Here is a 14,525-nt window from a genome sequence, read left to right as displayed (position 1 = left end):
CTCTCACCCCATTGAGCTATACTCTGTCGCATCACGGATGGAATGTGAAATAAATTTATTTTAATGCTGCAGTAAAACGAATTGTCACGGTCTGTCAGTCTGTCCCGTAGTTTGAGATGAGGATCACATGTCGTGAATGAGCAATGAACTTGGAATTCTGTGGGTGCACTCTGTTCCCGTATTGAGAAAAAGTGTGTTTTAGGTTCATCCGTTGAGGAAGTAATGTGAACGAGTGAGAATGTAGTGTGAAGTAAGAAACGCGGGCCGAGTCTCGGAAGTAATGTGAGTGAGTGAGAATGTAGTGTGAAGTCGTAAGAACGGGGGTCCATTCTGTCTCGGGCCTTACAGGTTTAGGGTTTGTTCATTGGAGGAAACTATCGATTTTGTGTATCAATTGACCCAAAATGGTATTAAGCCGATATGAATTAAAGGTGGAAAAAAATACTTTCATGCTTAAATAATCGTAAATTTTCAAGTTTTGTTTTCGGCATTTTATGATACTGTATTTATTATACCCAAAGTGTCATCTATTTGACTTTTAGCTCTGAATTGTGGCGATATAATTACAGTTTTGAGACGCCGGGTCGCGATTTCACGTTCACATCAGCCTTCCGTACCGGATAAATATTTTAACACACGGACATTTTGAGAGTTAAAATTTTCTGTCAACGTAGAAATCATTATACAGACTAGATAAAGAAGAAAAGACAATACGAATACAGGAAGGACATTTCACAAACACAACGATAGACTGGTAGATAAAAATTGTCTGTGAGAAATTGGTGAGTGGATTTCATTATTTTTTCCTATTTGCTCTCCTTGAAGTGTGAGGAGATATGGGTCTAGTGACTGTTTACTTGCGGGTAGAGATGGGAACCTCTTGTGTTTATTTATTATATCCGACGCCATTAATTCCAGATCATTAGCATTATCAGAAAAAAACAAAACGTGTAGTCCCTTTAAACAAAAAAAAAAAAAAACCAACAAAACAATGATTTTTCTCGGGACCCTGTGTATGGAATTCTATTCCCAGAACCATCAGGAATCTTGACTTACTTGACTTGTTGCCGATCGCCTCCTAATTTTCGGACTGGGGCGCTTTGGCAGCTTCCCTGATTTCTTGAGTGAGTTTTATCCACTGATGACGGTCTGCTACGATGGATCTCGGGCGTTCTAAATTCTTTTCACATTTCAGTTCTTGTGTGCCATCTAGGAGCTTGAGATCTTAATTTATCGTGAATATGCTTGTTGTGAGTCTGCCTTTGTGTTTGTTATGTCCGCTTGGTGTAAAGAATAACGCCATTGCTTTATTGGCTGGAATATTTATGTCTCTCCTTAAGATATGTCCAAATATCCATCTTGTTTCCAAAATTTGAATCGATAGCGGTGTTTCTTCGCATTTTATGTCTACAGCGATTTGTTACTTATTTTGGTTGGGAAGTAGATATTTAGAATTCTGAGCTGTTTTCGATGGAATGCATCTATTTTATCTTCTTCGCTTTTTGTTAGTGCCCATGTTCCACAGTTGTTAATAAGTATTGAGTTAACAATGCTCTTGTATAGCTTTATTTTTATTATTAATCCGGTCAACATGGCAGCAGCGGCTTCTAATGATGCTCACATTACAATGTTATGACGATCGACCCAATCTGCAAATTGCTTACCGCACTCGTGCACCGTCGCAAACCCGCCCGGAAGCTTCGTCACAACACGCCGTTCAACTGGATGCTGACACATCTTCCGCTCAGTGTATTTTGTCTAAAGCTTCAATTTGTTTTTTTTGAGTGGACGGATACCATCAGGGAACAGCCAACTGTTAATGCTTTTAAATCCAAACTAAAACATTTCTTTTTCACATCGGCCTCCTTTTAATCTTAGACATTTTTACATGTTTATGACATCGTGTGAATATTCGTTAGTGTGTATGTGTGTGTGAGTGTGTTTGTGTGTGTGAGTGTGTTTGTGTATGTGTGTGTGTGTTTGTATGTGTGTCAAACGAATGCTTTCTATGGAAAGTTATTATCTTGCATGTCATCCATCATGTGTCACGTTTGTGTTTGAGTTGTAATTTATTTACTTTAGGGAGGAAATATTCCGAAGTGGGAATTTTAAAGTAACAATCCGAAACCGATCGATGGAGGTCTATTTCATTACATTACATTTGTTTTTGCAAATTAATCGAAATACCAAAAAAATATCAAAATAATTCAAAACCAGTGTTCTGATTAGGTATGTACAACGTCACATATTTGCAGGTCTAATACTCGGAACACAATTATGGGCCTGTTTAAATATTGATATCATGGACAATATTTTTGCGTTGGTTTAAGAGTATTTCCATTACATCAATGAGCCCCCTCAATAATTTTGGGTTACCAGAACCGCAAATAAGAACCCGTCACGTATGACAAGCTACTTTGGCTAATCTCTATTGAAAAACTAGCAGCGTTCCCTTACACCCTGGATTTATGTGCATCATAATCAAAAGGGTTTTTTTTCTGCCGTAAAATTGTGATCGTTAATTGATTGAACCGCATGTTTTCATATTTTCAGGAATGGATGTTGTGACCTCACAAAGTTGGAGAAAATGGACAAAGTTGATTGGATGTTTTTTCTTACTTACCCCAGTTGGAATCACCTGGTTCTGGGGTAACTTGTCTGCTTACGTAACATCTTACGTCATCAGAGAGGATAAAGGATCGGTTTGCGACCTTATAGCACGTCCTTGGTTTTTTATTGGTTACAACGTTGGCTGTCCTGTAGGAACCTTGATATCAGAATGGGTAATGCAACGTCTCGGGAGAAGACCCTCAATACTACTTGGAGCAGCAATCTGTGCCGCTGGTTGCGTGCTGTCCTATTTCATCATAGACATTAACCCAATAAGTATGAATATCGTACTGGGCGGGACGTTCGGAGTTGGCGGGCATATTATAAATGGGGTCCTGTTGACATATTTTGTTGAATGGGCTGATGGAGATTTTGGATTAATCAACTCTGTTGCTCAATGTGGGCCTCCTGCTGGTGCCCTTGTGTTGAATCAGTTGATCACTTTTTATATCAACCCGGACAATCTTGCTCCAGATGCGGTCCTAGGTCCTGCAGTATATTTCTCTCAGGATGAAGTGCTAGACAATATTCCGACGGTGTTTTTAATCATTGGTGCCGTTGTGGTTGGAATAACTGTTTTAAGTCTGCCAACGATTAAAAACAAATCGGAGAAATATTCCACGGGAAAAACTACCAATAATGATACAAAAATGGCTTGTGAAGATTATAATAGAAATAGGGACTTGCTCAATGGAAAAGTCCAGGAATATGACCCTCCATACAAGCAGATAGGCCACGGTGATAATGGTGATGTCTCGAGGTTTTATGGATCAATCTATGGTAATTTCTCCAAAACGTGCACTTTTAACAAATTTGATATGAAGAACAAATCTGACGAACCGTCAAAAGAAATGAAATCTTTTGATATTGAGTCCATGAAAGACAACTCTGGAGTCTGTGGAACACAAGGTTCAGAGATTTTCCACAATTTTGCTGACATCAATAAGAAAAATGAAATCCACAACAAAGCTACCCCTACACCCAAAACTTCCTCCAAGACTTCTGGAAACAGAATTCCAAACTCTCCATCCCGTAATTCAATCGACGAGAAGATAACAAATGAGGCTACGGTTTTAAATAAAACTCAAAAAGAAACTAACGTGTCCATTTCTGAAAAGACAACAGAACCACCGGACAAGCTTTCCTGGAGAGACCTACTTCGAAGACCTGATTACTACTACCTATCCATAGTGGGTATCTTTGGAGACGCCACGTTTGTTGTTCTAATCAGTTACTTCAAGACCTACGGACAGGTTTACATTCGAGACGACCACTTTATCACCAATCTTTCCATTGCTATAGTTATAGCCGTAGTCGTCAGCCGCTGGGGTTGGGGAAAATTAATTGATCGGGTTGGTGTGAAATTAACTTTTATGATTCATTTCTCCCTCACGTCCGTCGTTTCATTTTATGTCTACTTTTCTCCAATGATAAATAAATGGTGTTACGTCACGGCCACCATTGCTTTCCCTATGACGGCAGCTCATATATTACCACTGATGGAGACCGCCTGCTACATGACGTTCGGAAAACCAAACGTCCTCCTCGCGTTTGGACTTGTTTTATTACCAATGACACTAAACGGATTCTTACTTCCGTATCTCCAACAAGCAATTTTGGATTATCGGGGATGGTCCTATATTTACGCTACCTGCTCCTTGTGGAATTTTTTGGGGTTACTTTTCTCAATAATCTTTTTACCGAAAAAGGATCAGATTTAAACAAAAATTGGTGTATTTTAGTTGTAATATCAAAAGATTCACTTTTTTGGGGGGGTATAATAATAATATAGTCTGAAATAATATCGAGTGTCCAAAACGAGACCACATCGCCTCAAAAAGTGAAGATGATTAGAAAAACTAAAAGTAGATTTTTAACAACTGATAACAACAAATGAATCTATTTTTATTCATCTCCATGACGCATATAGATTAATTCCAAATCTCTTATCATAATATTTGATGATAATGGTGATGATGATGATGATGATGATGATGATGATGATGATGATGATGATGATCATGATGATGATGATGCTGTTGCTGCTGCTGATGATGATGATGTTGATGATGATGATGATGGTTATGATGATGATGATGATGATGATGATGATGATGATGATGATGATGATGATGATGATGATTATGATGATGATGATGATGATGAAAATGTTGAACAGTTAACTTTTGTAACTTTCAAGTATAAAACTGAATACACTAGCCAGAAGTTATTGACCCCAGTAATTTATTAATATCATCTGATTCAATTCGTTATGCGATGCCCTAATTGTGTGATTTACTGTAGATATATGATACGATCTTAACTCTCTCCTTACCAGCCATTTTCAGGATTTTCCTCAAAACTTCAAACCCAATAAACGCAAAAATATATTTTTTATCACTTAAAAACATTAGCAGTAAGTTCTTCCTTTGAATAATTTCTTTAGCATGACATACTCTACAACACACTTTGATTTTTATGATGTACAAAAGAAATTTGAATAAGAAAAAGGTTGGATTGTATCGTAACGAATGTGACGATTTTCATATAGTTGGTAAGGAGGGGGTTAAATGAAATGATACAAAGTGATATTAATATATTATGTCATGACATGTTTTGATATTGTATGCTATGATATGATAATATGCCATGATGTGACTGATATGGTGCATGATGTGAGATGGAATGATATGACATGATATATGATATGATATGATATACATGATGGGATGGGATGGGATGGGATGGGATGGGATGTGATGTGATATGATATGATATGATATATGATATATGATATATGATATACGATATACTATATACGACATACGAAATACAATGTACGATGTATTATGATGTGATGTGATGTGATGTGATGTGATGTGATGTGATGTGATGTGATGTGATGTGATGTGATGTGATGTGATGTGATGTGATGTGATGTGATGTGATGTGATGTGATATACGATATATGATATATGATATACGATATACTATATACGACATACGAAATACGATGGACGATGTATTATGATGTGATGTGATGTGATGTGATGTGATATGATGTGATGTGATGTGATGTGATGTGATGTGATGGGTTGGGATGGGATGGGATGGGATGTGATGTGATGTGATGTGATGTGATGTGATGTGATGTGATGTGATGGGATGGGATGGGATGGGATGGGATGGGATGGGATGGGATGGGATGGGATGGGATGTGATGTGATGTGATGTGATGTGATGTGATGTGATATGATGTGATGTGATGTGATGTGATGGGATGGGATGGGATGGGATGGGATGGGATGGGATGTGATGTGATGTGATGTGATGTGATGTGATGTGATGTGATGTGCTGTGATTTGATGTGATGTGATGTGATGGGATGGGATGGGATGGGATGGGATGGGATGGGATGTGATGTGATGTGATGTGATGTGATGTGATGTGATGTGATATCATATGATTTGATATGATATGTTAAGAAATGATATGATGTGGTATGATATGGTGTGTTTTATATGATTTATTATTCATAGCATGTTGTGATTTTAGTTACATGACAAAATATGGTTTGATGTGATATTAGATAATTTGATAAAAAGTAATTGCTTCTTTACGAAACCCGTCGAAACCCATAGTCTCATGTTCACTCCCCACTGGCGTACACTTTTCTGAGTCCCAGGTTCAATTCCCACTGTTTCCTACTTCACTTAACTTTGTCGGGTATTGCCTGGACTCGTCGGGTTGCGTAAAATATATTACCCCGCCCCCTTGATATTGCTTTTTTTACGAAACCCGCCGAAACCCGCAGGTACACTCCCCACTGGTGTACACTTCCCTGTCTCATGTTCACTCCCCACTATTGCCTACTTCCCATAACTTTGTCGGATATTGTCGGGTTTTGTCGGGTTTTGTCGGGTTTCGGCGGGTTTTGTAAAAAAGTAATTGCTTTCTTTACGAAACCCGCCGAAATCCATAGTCCCAGGTTCACTCCCCACTGGTGTACGCAACAATATTGTTCTATTTTAATTCGCGCTTCCTTACAAAGGAGCATACTATTTCCTGCCCATCAATGTTTTGTTTATTCATCTTAACAACGCCACTACCACATTATCTCATTCATCTGTAGTGTCTCATTCATCCTATTTTGTTGATAAAGGGGAAACCCGAAACGTCCATTTGATCTGTTTTCGTAATTAAATTGAAGTTTACGGTCAATGTAACATTATTATTTATTTGAAACGGTGATGGTAAATTAGGCAAATGTTTGTGTCTTTAATGTGGATTTCTCTTTGTTTCAATTGTTTTGACGGGAGTTAGGAAAGTCTTCTTTTCGATTCGAACATGAAATGAACTAATTATTGAATAAAAGAAAAAAAATAATTCATATCTATTTTTTAAAATGAAAAAATATAGCATTTATATAGCGCAATTTCCACTAAACGTGCTCAAAGCGCTTTACAAGGGGTCCACGACCAACAGCAACACGTAACATATAGAACGAGACATGATGCCTGTTAGGCGATATTGCATATTTTTTGACAGAGACAACGCTGTTAAAGGCCATGTAGTTTTTTAAACACCTGAGTACGGTGAGAGAATGTGAGTAAAAGCCTTTTCCGAGGACTCAACTATGCACCGAGCGAGGTTCGAATCCAGGACCTTCCGACCCGAAAGCGAGTGTCATACCACAAGACCACATAGCCGCACATCACGAAATGTTTATGAAATTTAATGTTTTCATCAATAAATGTATTTGTTTTTAACAAGTTGACGCAGACGGTGAAAAAAAAATTGAGGGACGCTCTCGACTGGTTAGTGCAATCGTGTGATTGTCCACGCAGATTTTCTTTTTTTTTCTAATTCTTTCAAATTTTGAAAAGGTTGTCTCCGGTTTTTGAAAAAATATTATCGAAAGGTCATTCCAGAAGTAGTAGTATCGAATGGCTACACCTCTATTTTGAATCTTTTAATCCATTCTTCAAATTCTTTTCCTGCCTTATAGGCTGTCTCGTAGCTCCTGATAGGGATAGGTTTGTCACTGGGCAGTGGATGACGATGTGGTCCATTGTCTCAGGGCCTCCTTGGCAATGACGGCATGCATCTGATTCTCTCAGATTCCAGAAGGGAGATAGGAGTTCGGAGAATATGGCGCCAACTTTCCCTGTCAATAGAGTAGTCCTTCAAAGCCATTGGGCCCATGGAGTCGGGAGTTTATCCCGGTTTCTATAGCGTGAAACGGACAATACCAATTGCTTGCTATCCTTTGGATAGGATGCTGGTCTATCGCAAAGTACTTTCCTCCAAATCTAACAGACTCAGCTACCCGGTGGACAGGAGGGTCAGAAAAAAAATCTCGACTACACCCGGGATCGATCTTGGTCCCTTTGCGTGAAAAGCGAGTGTTCTGCCAACTAAGCTATCGAGACCCCCCCCCCCTGTGTCAATATAAAACTTCTTTGCAATACGCTTCAACAGTCGTAACGTCACTTCCCTCGTAATGACGCATGGTAACTTAATAACTGGCTCTAAACTATCGGAACAATGGCGGACGCCCTTATGAAATATTTCTCCGACAAGCATAAAAGCGTATCCAGAGAGAAAAAAAAACATTAAAAATCTGATCATGTTTTGACTTTTACAGTTTCTGATCACAAGACATATGAAAAGTTCTAGTCAGCATGAAGAATAAAAGATACCGATTTTCTTTGTTCAGAAGCACGATGGCCGCCGTTGCTGGGCGACGTGACATCAGACTATTGAATCCAATTGACTATGCAGAAACTCTTTGCAAGTCCAGTCCTATTGAGGTGTGCGAAGGAGTTTCTTCGTGAACAAAAATGAAATCATCTTTATGATAAAGGGTTTTTTTTTTTTTTGCTAATAAGCAAAAGTCTTTCTGTATATATAAATAAAAATAAAATAAAATAAAAATAAAATAAAATTCCCTTTATTCATCCCCAAGGGGAAATTTGTCTTCAGGGTCTATTACAAGGGAAGACGGGAATAACCCAGGCGTCAGCCGCAATGCAGCGCCGCAAAGTGAGCTAGGGTGAGGTGACTTACTCAAGGCCACAGCACAGCGCAGCGGCGGGTGATTGAACTCTGTACCTTTCGGGTAAGAAAGAAGCAAAGACCGCACCACTGAGCCACACTGTATCCCTGTGTAAAATAAAACGGTCAGTTTTGTTTTGTCGGGGTCGGCGAAACAGGGTCCTGTAAATTCATTTGATGGAAACACAACACGATAGTACCATGAGTATCTGTGAGAATCTGTGTATTACACAGCCTCTTCAAAGGAATGTTTTGATTATTCAAAGGCGGTTATTACAGAAAGCTTTTTTCCTCTTGAAAGCGATACCATGCTTGCTAGAATCTGTGGACTGTAAAAAAGTAATAAACAAAGAATGAATATGACAGCTTGTAAAAAGAACAAAAAACCAAACACTCAAAAACAATAAATAAGACATAAATACATGACTAAATACTCTGTCTATCTGGAATTTAGTAATGTATTTATATCTATTGTTTTTTTACTGTTGGCTGAAGAAGGGTTTTGATCCCGAAACGTTCCGTGTTTGGTATATTTTTTGTTCTTTTTTGAAGCTGTTATATTCCTTTTTGTTTATTCCTCTTGAAAGGAAATTTTTCTACTTCAAAATAGCGTCAATATTGGTCAATATAAATATACTCACACGCAGGGGCGTGGCCATATTGGTTGATTTGGTGCCTGGTACCGCATCCATCTTTTAAAAATGGATTACAACATTGAAGAAAAAATAAAACTGAGAAATGGTAAAAGCCGCCTCTTCCTTATTTGAGTAAGTCTTTTCTTTAATTTTTTTCCCCTTTCTTTTGTATTTACAAATATAGCATTTTTAAAGTCATTTTCTTCTGATTCTGGCACCACCTTATACTGTAAGCATGCCACGCCACTGCTCAAACGCCAAAATTTCTGGAAACAACAGAACTTTCAAACCCAGAATGAACCATACCTTCTGCGCACACACGCGCTGAATTAATTATCCAACATGAATATCATCTTGAATCCTTCCATGGTCGAGGCCGAGGGGCTATCCTTTTACCGCCTCACCACAGTATAGATAGTATGCAGATGACGTCACTCAGGCCTTTGTTATTGTTTTTGCCATCCGCGTTTGTGATTTGTTCTCACTAAACTGTATTAACCAGACTATAAAAGTTCATGGTTACACAGAGTTTGTGTGTTAGTCCGTTATACTTCCGGATGGCAATGTTATGAGCTTCTTAGCCAAGCGCATACTATCTATAAGTCAAAATACGATCTTATCGGCACGACCAGGTGAGTTGTTTTCATTCTTCAAAACAACATAATGGCAGAAAAAATGGGCGGGAAACTCATTGGAACTCTCGATTGTATGAAGTTGGTGTCACTCAGGTCTTTGTTATAGCCTTTTGCCATCCGCGATTATGAGTAATTCTCACTAAACTGTATTAACCAGACTATAGATAGAACGAAGATGACATCATTCAAGTCTTTGTTCTTGCTTTCTGCCAATAAACGTTCAAGATTACACATAGTTTTGTATGTTGGTCCGCTATACTTCCGGGTGGCAATGTTGTGAGCTTCTTAGCCAAGCGCATGCTATCTATAAACGTTCAAGGTAACACATTGCGTTGTTTGTTGGTCCGTTATAGATAGTTGGAAGCTGACGTCACTCATGTCTTTGTTATTGTTTTTTGCCATCCGCCTTTATGAGTAGTTCTTACTAAATTGTATTAACCAGACTATAAACAATCATGATTACACACAGTTTTGTGTGTTGACCAGTTATACTTCCGGATGGCAATGTTGTGAACTTTTTAGCCAATCGAGATTATATACGTTGAAGATGCACTCAAATTTGGTATGTGAAGTCTTTTCACAGATTCTCGGTTGATACAGTTTTATCATTCTTTGTACACTTGATTAATGTATAGATAGTATGCACTTGGCTAAGAAGCTCATCAGATTGCCATCCGGAAGTATAACGGACCAACACACAAAACTATGTGTAACCATGAACTTTTATAGCCTGGTTAATACAGTTTAGTGAGTATCGCTCACAAACGCGGATGGCAAAATACAATAACAAAGGCTTGAGTGACGTCATCTTCATTCTATCTATACCTGTGATTCTAAATTCAATGCTCTTATGGGTTCTTTTCATTGTAAAAGTAACTTCTATTCGATTGTAATCAACCAAACTGTGAAACTCATCGAGATGATCTGTAGATAGTATGCGCTTGGCTAAGAAGCTCAAAACATTGCCATCCGGAAGTATGATGGACCAACAAACAAAACTATGTGTAACCTTACACGAGTATAGTCTGATTAATACGGTGTAGTGAGAATTACTCATAAACGCGGATGGCAAAAAGCAATAACAAAGACCTTAGTGACATCATCTTCGTTCTATCTATATTACCTCGCCATGTGCTCAAGGTCATTGGTCACGTTGCAAAATGTGCTCCAAATGACCCACATAGTGAAAAGTGTTCACAGTTTTTGAAATTTCTAACATCACAATCGGATTCACTATTCTGATGTCACGACGCCCAGCAACGGCGAGAAGCCCGGTTCTAAACAAAGAAAATGGGTACTTTTTATTCTTCATGCTGGCTAGAACGTTTATTATGTCATGTGATCAGAATGTATAAAAGTCAAAACATGATCAGATTTATAATGTTTTTCTCTTCTGGACACACTTTTTTGCTCGTCGGAGAAATATTTCATAAGGGCGTCCGCCATTGTTCCGATAGTTTAGAGCCAGTTACTAAGTTACCATGCGTCATTACGAGAGAAGTGAAGTCATGACTGTTGAATTCTATTTGTCATTGTGTTCAATTTGACACATGGGTATGTTTACAACGTTCATAACAACAAAGCATCGTGTTGACATTTGTTCAATAATATCCAATCGTTGGACTGCAAATAATCATGTGATTGATGACGAGGTGGGACAAAAACATGAATATAGATCGCTCCCATTCTACGTAAATAATCGCGCACTTTGACATTTACTCAATTTGACATCTTGCTGTTGATTGGTGTGTAAAGTAATTAGAATTCTATTGATTTAAATGAAATGTTAACAACATAAATTTATATATTTGAAACTTTTGCCATTTGGATTTCAAGGTTTAAGATAGTAAAGAAGTTGACCTCAAAACAAGAGTTTTTCTATGCCACATGCACGCACACAAATACACACACATACATATGTCAATATTCCTTTTTGCCTAGGACGTAATCATTAATAGAATGTTGTGTGGTTTTGACCGTGAAGAAAACCTTAAGAAGTCACATTTATATCATTTTAGAGACATCGTTTTGAATCATTTTGAGTTAAACGAGCGAGCAGGAAGTTATTTTCTTAGATTTCATGAACGCCCGATCAGCGCTTGTTTACTATAGTAACGCGATTCCCAGCCAATGTCTCAATGGCGGATATTTTTCCCATCGAGGCCGCTGGTTGGTTAGCCAATAAGAGCACCGTACGGTTTCCATTGGGTAAATTCCTTGGTCATTTCCCATAAACCTGCATTTCGAATTTTGTCCAGGGTTGTCAGATTAATTTCAGGCATTCTGCCAACTGGATTTTAAAAATCTGCCAAATACCACAAAAATCTGCCAAACGGTACTATTTATAGTACCCCCTTTGAAAACTCATCAGTTTTGTTAAACAAAAAATTCTCAAGGCCGATGTCATGATTATTTTTTTTTCATTTCCCAAGTTTTAAAAAAAATCACTAATACATAAAAATTGAGATGGAAAACGTGGAGTAGACCTATACATTCTCCCTAGGCCTAGGAAAATAAAATCTGCCAAATATCTGCCAAACTGCCAAACCGATTTTTTTCTGCCAGACAATTTCAAATTCTGCCAAAAAAGGACATTTGGCAGAAAATCTGCCAAATTGGCAACCCTGATTTTGTCATGCCAGTTAATTTGTCATTTCATGCCCCAGTCGAAGTCGACTGATTTTTTGGGATGTTTTTTTTTTCTTTCTTGTATTTTTGTTTCTTGCTTTGTCTGGCACCTTTCATACACACTTGTTCAATTTGTAGTAGGCTATTCTTCTCATACTGTTGTCGATGAATGACTGGATTTTATGACTTGTGTTCTTATTCAAGCGCCATGTTACTAACCCATACAGTAACATCGATTTCACATTGGTGTTGAAAAGTTTAATAATATTTGTTTTCCTTCGTATTTCACTAGAATACCAGAATTCATTTCAACACGATAAAGGCTGCTCTCTCTCTCTCTCTCTCTCTCTCTCTCTCTCTCTCTCTCTCTCTCTCTCTCTCTCTCTCTCTCTCTCTCTCTCTCTCTCTCTCTCTGTGTGTGTGTGTGTGTGTGTTTGTGTGTGTGTGTCCCCCCACCCCACATTAAAAGAAAAACAAAAACAAAACAAAACTGGCGCTGATGTGACATAAAATATGACCCATCGTCTCAAAACGGTATTATGTCGGAACGAACCAGATGCTTAAAGGCCGAATTAAATGTTAAACTGGTCAACAATATCAATTGTTGGCATTAGCATGGTATCCATTCTCTTCAATAAAACATACAAATTCAACACAAGTCTGATATTTCTGGCTAAAAATTCAATTTTCAACATCTTAACCATCCCGACTTAATACCGTTTTGAGGCGAACGGTCACAAATAGTTGCAGTCGCCGTAAAACCCTTTAAAACCAGCTCAAAATACAACAGATAAAAGGATTGATTCCGGCTACGCATGTCCTGTGACTCTTAGATGGGATTAGTTTCGTTTCTTATGACAGCGAAAATTATATGTCCTTCTCGAAAAACTGCCGTTCAGTGTCTCAGTTGGTGACTGCCATTTACTGACAAAATCCTTTACCTGAAATCTAAAATAACAAAACAAAATACATACAAACAAACAACAACAACAAAAAAAAAAAAAAAAGAAGAAGAAAAGAAGAAAAAAAAAAACCCCAGCATTTGGTAAGCGGTTAGAAAACATTTAATAAACCGATCAACGACCCTTAACTTGTCCAAAAATTATTTTTTTTAATCTTTAACCCAAGACTCCTCCCGAAGAGATGATGATGATGATGATGATGATGATGATGATGATGATGATGGATGATGATGATGATGATGATGATGATGATGATGATGATGATGATGGTGGTGATGATGATGATGGTGGTGATGATGATGATGATGATGATGATGATGATGATGATGATGATGATGATGATGATGATGATGATGAAATGATGATAGAATTGATCAGTTTTAATCACATGGCGAACATAATAAATAGAGAACTTTATTTAGTTTCACGGTCGGGTATGCTTTTGTAGCGGGAAAACATTTGGGCTGAAATAAATCGATTTAAGTTTTGAGCACGATATAGTTTTTGCTGAATAAATAGATAGGGGAATTAGGGACACAAAACCCCGAATTGTGCAAATTAGTGATGAAAGCATGATTTTTTAATGAAAAAAAGTTCGTGCTCTAAGGTTTAAATTGTGATATAGAACCACGTTCTCATTACTCCAAGAGCTGAGATATCAGCAATTTAAATCGTGTAAAAATTCACGGTGGTGATGAAGCTTGCCGCCTTCACAACGACATTTTGCTTTGGTGTCAAAAGGTCACAGACTACGTCATCGGTACCGAGTACACATGTACACTGTTGCTTAAATCGAAATCGGAAATATAACTTATCATTTATTCATAACATACAACTTATCAAATTCATTCATTTACCAAGAGAGTAACATAATTTTCAAAAGTATTTATTTTTAATCCAAAAGTATACCAATTTGGTTATTTCAAATTTTACCGGCATTGGAACGCGGAACATGAGATTGTGAAATCGAAGAAATTAAAAGTTTTGGTGGTCGAATA

The 14,525-nt window shown here is 37.8% G+C and overlaps 1 protein-coding gene across 2 annotated transcripts; it reads left to right on the top strand.

Annotated features, from left to right (window-relative positions):
• Positions 1 to 135: 135 nt before the first annotated feature.
• Positions 136 to 5,332, top strand: LOC144956559 (uncharacterized). 2 transcript variants are annotated; one of them, XM_078887139.1, is made up of 2 exons: positions 136 to 431; positions 2,554 to 5,332. In XM_078887139.1, exon 2 carries the CDS (start codon positions 2,556 to 2,558, stop codon positions 4,329 to 4,331), a length of 1,776 nt encoding a protein of 591 aa, XP_078743265.1. In that variant the 5' UTR covers positions 136 to 431; positions 2,554 to 2,555; the 3' UTR covers positions 4,332 to 5,332. The 2 variants fall into 2 exon arrangements, with proteins under 2 accessions (XP_078743265.1, XP_078743264.1); XM_078887138.1 differs by having other exon boundaries at positions 136 to 782.
• The last annotated feature ends 9,193 nt before the right edge of the window (positions 5,333 to 14,525 follow it).

Source organism: Berghia stephanieae, chromosome 11 (genome assembly GCF_034508935.2).
Source record: "Berghia stephanieae isolate SIO BIC M18660-M18661 chromosome 11, UCSD_Bste_1.3, whole genome shotgun sequence".
Lineage (NCBI taxonomy): Eukaryota > Metazoa > Mollusca > Gastropoda > Nudibranchia > Aeolidiidae > Berghia > Berghia stephanieae.
Note: the sequence above shows the minus strand (reverse complement) of the source record. Positions and strands in the feature narration are given on the sequence as shown.